The 12,512-nt window shown below is 40.2% G+C and overlaps 2 protein-coding genes across 2 annotated transcripts in view; one reads left to right on the top strand and one right to left on the bottom strand.

Annotated features, from left to right (window-relative positions):
• LOC145716511 (uncharacterized) overlaps positions 1-9,993 on the bottom strand; it is a 128,347-nt gene extending 118,354 nt beyond the window's left edge. Inside the window, exon 1 of the mRNA XM_081800247.1 lies at positions 3,184-9,993. The gene's annotated coding sequence lies outside the window, so the exon portion shown is untranslated. The remainder of the gene's footprint in view (positions 1-3,183) is intronic.
• A 9-nt stretch (positions 9,994-10,002) lies between these two features.
• Positions 10,003-11,037, top strand: GPR141 (G protein-coupled receptor 141). The gene has a single exon (XM_006732355.3). It carries the CDS (start codon positions 10,003-10,005, stop codon positions 10,903-10,905), a length of 903 nt encoding a protein of 300 aa, XP_006732418.1. The 3' UTR covers positions 10,906-11,037.
• Positions 11,038-12,512: the final 1,475 nt, after the last annotated feature.

Here is a 12,512-nt window from a genome sequence, read left to right as displayed (position 1 = left end):
AACAGCCTGGAATTTGAAGATACAGTATCTCAAGCAGAGCTCAGATTCACAAAACTCTTCTATTTTAGGTTTTCCTGATAGGTTTTGTGGGGGACATTCTAGGGGCATGAAGATTAAGCTTTACTATTTGTAAATGGGGAGTTTCATCAGATGATCTTAACTTTCTCCTATAACAAACTACCATAAACTCGGTGGCTTAAAACAACAGAAGTTTATTCCCTCACAGCTTTGGAAATGAGACATCTGAAATCAAGATGCCAGTAGAGTTATACTCCCTCTGAGGGCTCTAAAGGAGAATCCTTCCTTGGCTCTTCCAGTTTCTTACTGACTCCAGGCACTCCTTGGCTTATGATTGCATATTTTAAATCTCTGCCTCTGTCTTCCCATGGCCTTCTTCTCTTCTCCTGCCTCTCTACTGCATGTCTTTTTTAAGGACAACAGTCATTGGATTTAGGGCCCACATGGATAATCCAGGATAATCTCATCTTGAGATCCCCAATTACATCTACAAAGATTCTTTTACCAAATAAAATCACACTCATAGGTTTGGAAGATTAAGACTTGGATATATATCTTTGGGGGCTGGCCACCATTCAACCCCACTACACGATCCCACTCAGAAAATATGGGAAAGACAAGGCATTTCTGCTTTCATTGTACATAGCAGTTGTAGCTATAAATAAATATAGAACATTAATAGCAATACTAGCATGTCGAGATGAAAAAGTATCCTCCAGGGAAAGAGTTTTAAGCTAAGTCAATGACACAAGTTTGAGATCTCTAGTGAATGCCACCTTTCCCCCTCAGACAGTCTTGGAACTTTAAGGCCTAAGTCCTTTTTGAATATTCTATTTTAAGGCCCTTCAAGACTGACGTTAATTCTGTGGCCAGAATCCAGAGAAGCTGCTGATTTGTTATCAGGTAGCTTTAAGAAGATGAAAGGTGAACCAGAAAGCCCAAAAGAAATGTCTTTGGCTGCCTGGTAACCAGGACTATTGTAGGTAGTTCTGTTGTTTGAGCCTAAGGTGGAAGTCTGCAGGAGCTAAGAGATGGAGTAAGATATGACTGCAAAACCCATGTCTTTGTTAAATCATAGAATCTCAAGACTGGTCATCTTATTTGACCATCAGATTCAGTGATGATTTATCTGTACAACAATCTGCTAAGAAGTTTTCTGATCCATATTTGGATATCTGGTGCCTCTTCTTTTATCCAGCATTGTTAGCAGCTTCTTCTATTTTAACATGGATTTTACCTTCTGTTTAATAGACAAATTGGTCCTCGTCTTCCTGTATAAAGAACCAAAATGCTCCTAATGGCTTAGTTCCTCTCTTCAAAAATGTTGAAACTTACCCTTTGCCACATATATCTGAGAGTAATGAGTCACTGCTGTAAGAAGGGCATAAACTTCGAGCTCACCTTGGCCATGGTTAGAATGTGCAGTTCAGGGGCAGCTGGATAGCAAACCAAGAACAAAGAAGCTGAGAATTGGATGGGAAACTGAGGACATTCGTGGCATTTCCTACTCTGGGGATTTCAGTAGGGTACTATTTCAGCCCCTGTGGGACAGGGCGGGGAATAAACTTTGAAAGGAAGAGCTGAGGGCATAAGAGCATAAGACAAAGCTTGAATCCTTCCAGGGATTCCATTAGAAGTAAATCAAGGATGAAGAGAAGTAGGAGCAGCCCTTAGAAACAGGGGCCAGCAGGAATAATTGAGGAAGTAGGTCCTAAAGAACTTTACAGTCAGGCTGGAACCAATATCTGAAGAGCTGACTGGTCCTGGAAGGGTCATTAATCAGAAAGCTACAACTAAATAAAAGGGAGGGCATGGAGTGAAAGAAAGGAGTGCCAAAACAAGGAGAAGTAGACAGGGTTTGGGAAGGCTCAAGATCTAGGGAGGCTGGGAAGTGAGCCAGGAACCAGGCAAAAGAGCAGTCAGAGGCAAGATTGGCATGACTCAAGCCTGGCACTCCTAGGAGAGGGATGTGCCCCAGCTGTTCAGCTCTTTATCCAGGGATTCCTGGGTACAGGGCAGCAGACCCTTGCAGATACTAGGCCCTTATGTCTATCAATGGCTACAGATGGGCTTTCCTGGGCTAGAGCTCTCTGAGGTTGAGCAGCTGGTCAAGGCCTACCATAACAATCTTTCAGTATGACTTTCAATCCCAAAAAGGGGGGGTTAAGGACTTAATAGTTCAAAAAGTGAAAAGGAATTAAGAAAGGGGCTCAGGAATCTATCTTTAGGACAAATTAAATTTTGGTAGTTAAATTTTAATGCAGTTTTTTTTTCAATTATATTGCAATCTGATAACTGCTTCTCAAACATTTATTGACTTTAGAGAATACGGAGTGGACCTATTTTAATTACTTCTCTAAGTCTCCTACTAGTATTCAAATTAATTGTCTTTAAATACCCTGGTCACGAGACATAAACAAGTGCACTTGAGAAACAAGCAGAGATGGAATGTCCACTTTTTATGTCCAGGAGGACTTCTGTACTGCTGTAACCCAGTGAAGAGACACTCCACATCTGAGCTTCCGTGCTGCCACTTGTTAGCTGAGTGACCTTGGGAAAGTTACTTAACTTTCCTGAGTCTCAATTTCTTTCTTTTTTTTTTTTTTAAGATTTATTTATTTGAGAGAGAGAGAGCGCGTGTGCGCATGTGCACACACAGGGGGAAGGGCAGAGGGAGAAGGAGAGAATGCTCAAGCTGACTCCCTGCTGAGCACGGAGCCCGAAACAGGGCTGGATCCCAGGACGCTGAGACCTGAGCCAAATCAAGAATCGGCTGCTTAGCTGACTGAGTCACCCACTGAGCCTCAATTTCTTCATCTGATATTTGGGATAAAAAATACCCATGCCCTAGACTTCTTGGGAGGATTACAAGTAACATATGTGAAATTTCCATCATAGTGCCAAGAATGGGGGCAGGGCAGCTATTATTACCAACAAATTGTGTTCAATAGACATGTCCACTGTTGGTAAGAAAGCATAAATTCAGAGTTACTTGGGACTAAAGAAAGGAGGAGGGTGAGCTTCAGCTAATTTCTGGCTATTGTCTGGCTAATTTCTCAGCAGCTTTGACTTAAAGTCTTTTTTTTTTTTTTTTTTTGAGGAAGTCTTTCTGCTCTGAGTAAGCTTATATTTCCTATTTACCTTGAAGCTATGGTGCCCTCCTACCACAGATGTTGGTTAATTCTCAAATGAAATGCCATCTTTCCCTTAATAAAGAGGCTCAACATTCTCCAAAGTAATTTCTCAGTCCTCCTCAGGTGTTTTGTTGGCCACTTGCAACTTCACTCACTGGCAGATTATACTGGGCTCCAAGGCAGAGGTCAGTGATTTTTCCAGAGCTGTATTTAGATGGGAAGGGAACCACAATTTGAACAGGAGAACTTATAAAACCTTTAGAACTTCTGGTAGTTTTTCATTGTTGGCTTTGCTCACTGAGGGCTGAGTATACTGTAGGTTCAGACTTCATAGCACATTTTAATACCTACAGACCTACAGAGGTGTGCAAAGCTCTCCCCAGGAATGGAAAGACCTCACAGACTGCTCCTCATTTGGGGAGAAAATATGTGGTAAATAGTGTGCTAAGGTGGCTTATGAAGTAGTGTAACTCTCACTCTGTGCAAACACAAAGCCTCTGAGTTTCAACCTCATGGGACTCTGACATCAGCTCTTACTTCCCTTATGGGTAACCAGAAGTTGTAAAGGCAGGAACAGTGTTTAACATCTCAAGTAACCGGAGAAATAATAGCTCAAACTCAGAATGTTATTGTTGGTTAGGATTGATATTTTTGATTAGTGAGGCTGTAGATCTAACTTTATTTGACACTGCCTAAGCAAGCATTTTTTACAATTTTAGTTGAAGACCCAGGAGATTCCTTTCAAACTTTAGAAATAGGATAGCAAAGGAGAGACTGCAAACACACACAAAAAATGCAGGGCGATTTTTTAATATTTACTTAGGCATATCATTCTGTCAAATGGATTTCTATAGGGTTGACATTTATGTTTTGTTGTTTTCCACATTGGTTCTGGTATTTTCAGACAGATTTTCTTTTTTTTTTTTTTAGCTACCCTGAGGTGATCCTTAACGTGGAGCTGTCATTCCAGAGTCTTTTCTCAAAATATTTTGGATAAAATGCTGCTTGTTTTCCCAGAGTGATTAAAGTGAATGTTCCTACTTTTTTTTTCAATAAACATAACAAAATATAATCTAAGGATAGCTCACAGGCAGGGAAAGCTGTTTGTCCACCAGCAACCTTTTCTCATTGTTCTGCCTCTTCTAGCTGGGCTGGATATTCATCCTGGCTCCTGATATCCTTGAAGAGGGATTTTTGGGGATGCTTAAAGCATGGCTCTGCCACTCAGAAGCTGTCATTCATCTCTCTGGGTCTCTGGAGTCTTTCTATAATGGTCATGTGTTATGGAAACAGTTCTGCACTGGAACAGGAGACTGGAGGCTTAGATAGTGACTACTTTGTTAGGTAACAAAGGTTTCTGTGTGGGCTGCAGTTTCTGCCTCCATTTAAATGGTGTGCTGGATACTGTGATCTCTAGGTTTCATTCTAGTGCTAAGATTTTGTGATGTTGTCTTCTGATCCCTGGCACAGCTGTTCCTCTAGTCCTGGTGACAGTGGTGAATCACACACCATTTATGGCTCCTTCATTTCTGGGGGCAAGGATGGGTATTGAAACAAGGAAAAACTGAGACAAGAGTGATAAGTGCTATGAAGAAAATGACTGGGCTTGTTATCTCATACTGAATGAATCTGCTCACAGTCCCATCTGTTCAGAGTACAGCAGGAGGAAGTGAATCCAGGGATGGGGTGGGAAGCAAAGAAAAATGAAGTGTAAGGTCAAAGGGACCAGGCCTTTTATCATGGGCCTGGCCAGGTCACCCACTGGCACTGTGGCCACAGAGCTGTCTAATCAGGGACCTGTGAGTTACACTTCTTTCCTCCTCTCCCAACAGGAATGCAGTCCATTGCTTAGCACCATTGATTCTATCTTATTCTTTGCCTTGTCAATAATGATTCTCTCTCTCCCCCTCACTACCAGAGGCTCAGTTCAGATAGTTTCTCTTTTGTAAGCCATACCAACTTCTATTTACCAAGAATTTTAATTCTTTAATTTTCATCAAGAGTTTAAATTCACATTTTTTGGTTTCTCCAACCCCAGAGTCTTCAATTTTGTTTACTTTGGGGGCAAATTCCCCTAAGTGGTATCACCTTGCACCAATCCTTATGATATTTAAACTTGATCAGTACAATAGCCTGCTAATGGTATCACTCTTTTTATCTTGCCCTCCTCTAATCTTTTCTCCAATAAAACCAAAAAACAGGTTTTGGAATTGAAATACTAAATGGCATTTTATATTTTAAAATTTGCATCTCTCATAATTTTCAGGATAAAATAAAAAATCCTTAGAGTGGCAACATGCTATGTATTTGGCAAGCTTCATCCACATCTACATTCGCCTGTGTTCTACTCATTTACCTTATGTTCCAGGTACATCAAACTATAGGTAATTCTCTGAACATGCATCCATGCTTTTTCTCAGACTCTTGTCTATACCTGGAGTACTCTATTTCTTCCTCTCTGCATCTGGAACTTCAAAGCTTTCCTTAAGATCCAGCACCTGTTATACATCTGTGCCCAAGAATTACTCTATTGCCACTACATTCTGATGCTTTCACTCTCCACTGTCTGTTAAATTAACTACTCCCCTTTCTGAATTCCTGTGGCATTTTTTTATGTACCTATAGGTGTTGTAAATAATTTATGTACCTCTTCCTCCCCTATCAGACAGAGATTTAAACGCAGGGATGTGTTTTGTTCATCTCAGAATCTTCACTATGCGCTATACAAAAGACACAATGACATGACTTGTTTATTAAATGAAATGAAAAATCCCAAGTTGATTGTAGCCGCTTTTCTGTTTAGAAATAAGGGGGTCTGGGACCTACGGTCTTATGCACTCATGAGGACATGGACTGCTTACTGCCATTTTGTAGGACTCTATAAATTTCTTAGGACTCTCACTTTGTAGACTGGTATCTGATGTTGGCTCTATCATGGATTCCTTATAAAACAACTACAGAAGCCACTTCCATGTCTCACTTCTGATATTAAGGTAGTCCTCGGGCCATGGGCAATGACCACCAAGGCCCAAGCAAGTTTGTGGGCAAAGCATTGGGAAGGGAACTTCCAAGACACAGGGAAATAGCCCCCAGCCAAACCACAGGCTAAGCTGAGGAGCTCTGCAGTACGTAGGCTGAGGTCAGAACAGAATAATGAAGAAATCATTCAAGCAGAACAGGAGAATCCTGGTGCTCTAGTGGCAGAGAGGCTAGATATGGAACTACAAAAGCCAGTGGGAAGGATCTAGCGTGGCATGCTAAGACGTTTACACATCTCCAAGAGACAATGGGAGGCCAGGGGAAGTTTTTTAAGAAGAGACATAAAATAATTTATCATAGAATTGGACTTCAGACTCAGTGTCTAGCTGTACATTTAGGGTCTACAGAGAGAAGAAACCTGGAGGTTTGAAAGATAGCATTGTAGGAAAGGCATGAAAGTCTACAAGTCCAGGGCATAGGATGAGGGTGAGGAAATAGAGGTGGGGGTGGGCATAACAGGATGTATGCCTTGAAACATAAGTTGGGGTCAGATTGCAAAGGGCTTGTAAGGCATGGTAGGTGCCAAAGGAACCAAAGAAGGATTTTAAGCAGGGGAATGAAAGAGGGCAGAGGGAAACTGAATGTGTGGCCAGGCTTCTTGCTGAGCTTCAGGGGTCAATCACAGATAAGAAGAGATCCCTGCCAAGGCAAGGTGGTTCATGGACAAACAGGGAGACAGTCCCGCTCCCTTAAGAGAGTTTGCTTTGGGTCTATAGTTTATTTCTGGGATCTTGACATCAGTTACTGGATTAGATCCAAATGGGGCTCTATCAAGAATATGTTTAATAAAGTCAAGATGGTTTTTCACCATTATTTCACCCATTCATTTATTAAAAAATAATTGGGGTGGGGTGCCTGGGTGGCTCAGTTGTTAAGCATCTACCTTCAGCTCAGGTCATGATCCCAGGGTCCTGGGATCGAGCCCCACATTGGGCTCCCTGCTCTGCGGGAAGCCTGCTTCTCCCTCTCCCACTCCCCCTGTTTGTGTTCCCTCTCCTGCTGTGTCTCTCTCTGTCAAATAAATAAATAAAATCTTTAAAAATAAAAACAAAAAAACGTTAGGCTCATCCCTGATTCTCTCTCTTTAAAAAAAAAATTGGGGTGCCTGGGACACTCAGTTGGTTAAGTGTCTGTTGATTTCAGCTTAGGTCATGATCTCAGGGTCATGATATTGAGCCCCTCATTGGCTCCATGCTGAGCGTGGAACCTGTTTAAGATTCTCTTTCTCTCCCCCTCTCCTTCTGCAGCTCCCCTCCCCCCCACACATGTACGCGTGTGCGCATGCCCTCTTCTCTCTCAAAAAACAAAACAAAAAACAAAAAAATCCCATGTTACTTCTGAACAGGGTTGTTAATTGCAGGTTGTCTGCTTTAGCTGGTTTAAGCAGAGGCGTCTATAGTCTGTAATACCTTACAAAGTATCTTGGAATGTCTGGAACCAGGCTTGGTTGTTATAGAGAGACCATGGCAGTTTATAAGAAAGAAAAAAGATTTGAGACAGATGATATGCGACTGATGATACTTTCTTCTTTCAGAAGCCAGTCCAGATTCTAGTTCAATAGCTGGAGAAAATAATGGACAGAACTTAAAATGGCACATTCACCCCGATTCAGATACAAACACAATATAACTATGTGTTTACTTGAAGGAACTACTTTTCAAAGGGAAAAATAAAAGACAAATACAGAGATTACACATCACATAGAACAGATATAACATGAAGCAATCTTTTAAGTGGGTACATGGAAATCCTATTCCATGCCCACAAAAGCAGAGCTTCCCTGGGCTCAGGTTATTTTTATTATTTTTTTAAGTTAGTTTTATTGAGAAATAAGTTATATGCAAGAAGTGTGCAATTTGATAAGCTTTGACAAATCACTAGAACTGTAACCGACATAATATAAAACAGTCCATCCCTCCATAAATTCTCCCATACCCCTTTGAAGTCAATCCCTTCCCCTGCAACATAGGCCCTGGGCTATACTGATCTTCTGTCTCATTAATTTTGATTTTCTAGAAAAAGAAATGATACAATATGTAGTCGTTTGTGGCTGGCATCTTTTATTTAGTACAATGTTTCTTAACTTTTAAAATTATCGCCCTTATAAAGAGCCTTTTTAGCCATTTGTTCCTTGTTTCTCCCCTCCTTATGAAATTTTAATACCATAGATAAACTCTATGTCTGTTTATGTACTTATGTATGTTTATGCTTTATACATAGAAAGTAAGGTCTTTTTCACACCTCAGGAATACACTTTTGAGAATATGATTTACATGTATGCAAGTATAATGCTTTTGTGATTCATCAGTAATTCATTTTTGTTGCTGGGTAATTTTAATTATATGAAGAGACACTCATGAAGTGAGTAAAACTAATTGCAAATGTGTTACAAAGGCACTAAGTATAATTCAACTACTGTTCTTCCACAAATTTGATCCTCAGTCTCCCTGTTGTCAGTAAACAGATCTCTAATCACACAATTGTTCAAGTTAGAAATCTAGGAGTGATTGAGATACCTTCTTTCCCTTCATTTCCCCATATACAATCCATTAAATTCTATCAATTTCACCTCTAGATTCTTTTTTTTTAAAGATTTTATTTATTAGAGAGGGAGCATGGGGGGGTTGGGGGGGCAGAGGAATAAGCAGACTCCCCACACTGAGCACGGAGCCCCATTCGGGGCTCGATCCCAAGGCGCTGAGATCATGACCCCAGCTGAATGAAATGAGATGCTCAGCCGAATGAGCGGCCCAGGTGCCCCCCCTCTAGATTATTTCCTGAATCTGGTCTCAAGGGATCAGATTTTGCTATGACCCAGAACATTCTGGACATGGAAGGATTTTTTAATCTTAAAAGAAATGGGAAGCCACTGAAGAGATTTAAATAAGAAAATGAAAGGACTTGATCAGTGTAATTAAAAGATTACTAAATCTTTCACTTAATAAATAATAAACTAGAACATGGATAATGAGTTAGAAGGGACCAAGACTATTTAGGGAAAGGATCTTTCCAGAGGAAAAATGATAGTGGTTCTTTTACGCATTTGAGGGTGTGGGAATGGGAGAATTGGGTGATATGCTGCATTTTCAGTGGGGCCCATGAAAACTTAGCCAAGGTCTCACTGCTAGATGATAACATATGACAAGAAATTCACATATACACTCCTATTGATTGTTGTTGCTTTGACTTAGCTAATTTTCTTTGGCCAAACTAATCAGTATCCTAAATGAATTATGTATATTCTTAAATCTTTTGCTGATGAGTTGAAAGGAATTAGAGAATTAGAATCATACTTAAAGAAAACATTTTGTGTACTTAACACACGCACTCAACTTTCCTTCCATGTTGTAATTTTCCCCCCACTGGCAGCTGCAATACTAGTATCCATGAATCAGCTTCAGATGGTCTGCAAACTAGTTCTACGCAAACTTTTTTTTTTTAAGATTTTATTTATTTATTTGAGAGAGAGAGCACCCTGGGACCATGACCTGAGCCGAAGGCAGTCCCACTCAGCCACCCAGGCGTCCCTGTTTTGACTATGTACACACATGCACACACAGACGTCTTTGGGGGCCTCTCGATGAGGTCTTTAACCTATTAATGCTTCGGAATCAATGACTTACTATGTTTTCAGTCTTGGGTATATAGATATGCATATGACATAGTCTTTATTCTTAGGGTACATAAAGTTGACATCATATAAACAGATAAATGACAAAATCACATTGCTAGTGCTAAGGAGAGAAGAACAAAGCTCTGGAAGTTTGTCAGTTACATTGGTGTTTCCTCTCTTCCAGGTGACTTCTGAAGTATGACTCACAACATTTCTTCCTGCAGCCCTATACTGACACCCCATTTAACCAGGCTCTACTTCCTAGTGCTCATTGGAGGGCTGGCAGGCATCATCTCCATTCTGTTCCTGCTGGTGAACATGAACACCCGATCTGTAACTACCACAGCGGTTGTTAACCTGGTGGTGGTCCACAGTGTTTTTCTGCTGACAGTGCCTTTTCGCTTGACATATCTCATCAAGCACACCTGGATGTTTGGGTTGCGCTTCTGCAAATTTGTGAGTGCCATGCTACACATCCACATGTACCTCACATTCCTGTTCTACGTGGTGATCCTGGTCATTCGGTACCTCATCTTCTTCAAGCGCAAGGACAAAGTGGAGTTTTACAGAAAGCTGCATGCTGTGGCTGCCAGTGCTGGCATGTGGCTGCTGGTGATTGTCATTGTGGTACCCGTGGTTGCTGCTCAGTATGGAACGCACCAGGCGTATGACGAGCAGCACTGTTTTAAATTCCACAAGGAGCTTGATCGTGTATACGTGCGAGCTGTCAACTATATGATAGTTACCATTGTCATAGCCACAGCGATGGTTCTCTTGGTCTTCCAGATCTTCATCATTATGTCAATGGTGCGGAAGCTACGCCACTCCTTACTATCCCACCAGGAGTTCTGGGCCCAGCTGAAAAACCTATTTTTTATCGGAGTCATCCTGATTTGCTTCCTTCCGTACCATTTCTTTAGGATCTATTACTTGTACACGGTGGCACACTCACATGACTGTAATGACACTGTTGCCTTTTATAACGAAATCTTCTTGAGTGTAACAGCAGTTAGCTGCTTTGATTTGTTGCTCTTTGTTCTCGGAGGAAGCCACTGTAAGCAAAAGATAACTGACCTATGGAATTGCCTCTTGTGCCGTTAGCCACAAACTACAGTATTCAAAATTCCTTTATACTGGGAGTAAAAATGGGCATAGAGAGGTAGGAGGGGTTATTTCATTACTTGATTAAAACCATGCCTTAATGCGCCCAAATAAAAGGACTATAAAATGTCAGAGCATTCACTCCGGTCCTTATTTAATCCCTACCACCTCTAAATGATGCCTTTAGAAAGACTAGTGATGTTCAGTCTACCTGGAGTTACAATACTGCATTATTTTCCAATACAAAAGGTCTACTTGGCCCATCTGGGCACCATGGGCCTAATGGTTTCTGAGCTTCACCAGCTTATTTAGTTTCATCAGTTTGAAGCATGATCTTCTGTAGGCTTTGGATTGGATTCAGCCCTCTAGTTCTTTTCATTTCACTTAACCTTAGGTAAATTAACCCTGGCAATGAATCAGCCCCAAAGACACAAACTCTATTGACTAACCAGATAAGATATCCATTCAACTCCCACCTTGACAAATATCAGATAAAGGGGGAGAACAGTAAGAAACTTTTCTAGATTTCATAATTTCATGGGAAGTCACTTATCTAGAAATCAAGAGAAACAGAAGTCCTTGTGACCTTCTGCTATAACAAGGTTATCTAGATTTGTCCTTTGAAAGGTCAAGTTTAAGGACATGGGATCAACATCCTCAATAACTCCAAAAATCATTTAAAAGCTTACTAAACATATATGTATAAGGGTGAAACTATAAATTAAAGAATATTCCTGACCAATATGCTTCTAAGCATTAAAATGAGTTCCTGAGGGAAGTCATTACATTTTTCCCTTTCTGTTTTTTGAGAAAAATCTCTAGATGTCTTGGGCCACAGTTAATTTAGATTTACCTTGGAAACAGAAAGTTACACTCTTTAGAGTTTCCTTCTCTCCTTAAGGTTATGAGTCTTTAAATAAATGAAAACAATATTCTTAAAAAAAAGAACTTTTGAGAAATATATAGAAAAATTAATTTAGACTATGAGATTAGGCTGCTAAGTTGATACATAGGCTTGTGGGCTTTTTCCCTTCTTGCCCATATTTCTACTATTTCCTTCAAAGTTTCATAATTTTGAAACTTTCTGAGGAACTGATCCAGTTTCATATCTAATGCTTCAGAACTAAAACAATTTATGATAGGAATAGAAGAATAGAATGAATTAAGGTAAAATTTTTTTCCCAGCAAAATAAAGGATCAGAATTTAAAGACTTATTTTAAATTTGTTTACACTCTATGGATCTACAAATTTACCAGATGAATAAGAAATATCCCTGTGAGTTCCTATAATCACTAAAATTACTGAGTCATAAGTTAATTTTGAGGAAGAAAAAGCAGCAACATGCTTCATAGACTTGTTCCCAAAATTTTCCTGCTTTAAAATTTATGTTCTTTTTTAAGTTATATTTCCTTTATTTCTTATCTGTCTTCTTTTCCCATTTTTTCTTAGTTTTTTTTCTTCTCATTTTGACTTACAACATTTGTAAATTTCTAAGACCCATAGAAGTTTTAAAAAAATTTGTTACAGGGCGCCTGGGTGGCTCAGTTGGTTAAGCGACTGCCTTCGGCTCAGGTCATGATCCTGGAGTCCCGGGATCGAGTCCCGC

Source organism: Leptonychotes weddellii, chromosome 12 (assembly GCF_054177405.1).
Source record: "Leptonychotes weddellii isolate Sample4059 chromosome 12, ASM5417740v2, whole genome shotgun sequence".
NCBI lineage: Eukaryota > Metazoa > Chordata > Mammalia > Carnivora > Phocidae > Leptonychotes > Leptonychotes weddellii.
This window is presented reverse-complemented; position numbering and strand designations above follow the sequence as displayed.

What these genes read in the sequence shown, in the direction of transcription:
- GPR141 (XM_006732355.3), top strand. Translation starts at nt 10,003, where the DNA reads ATGACTCACAACATTTCTTCCTGCAGCCCTATACTGACACCCCATTTA.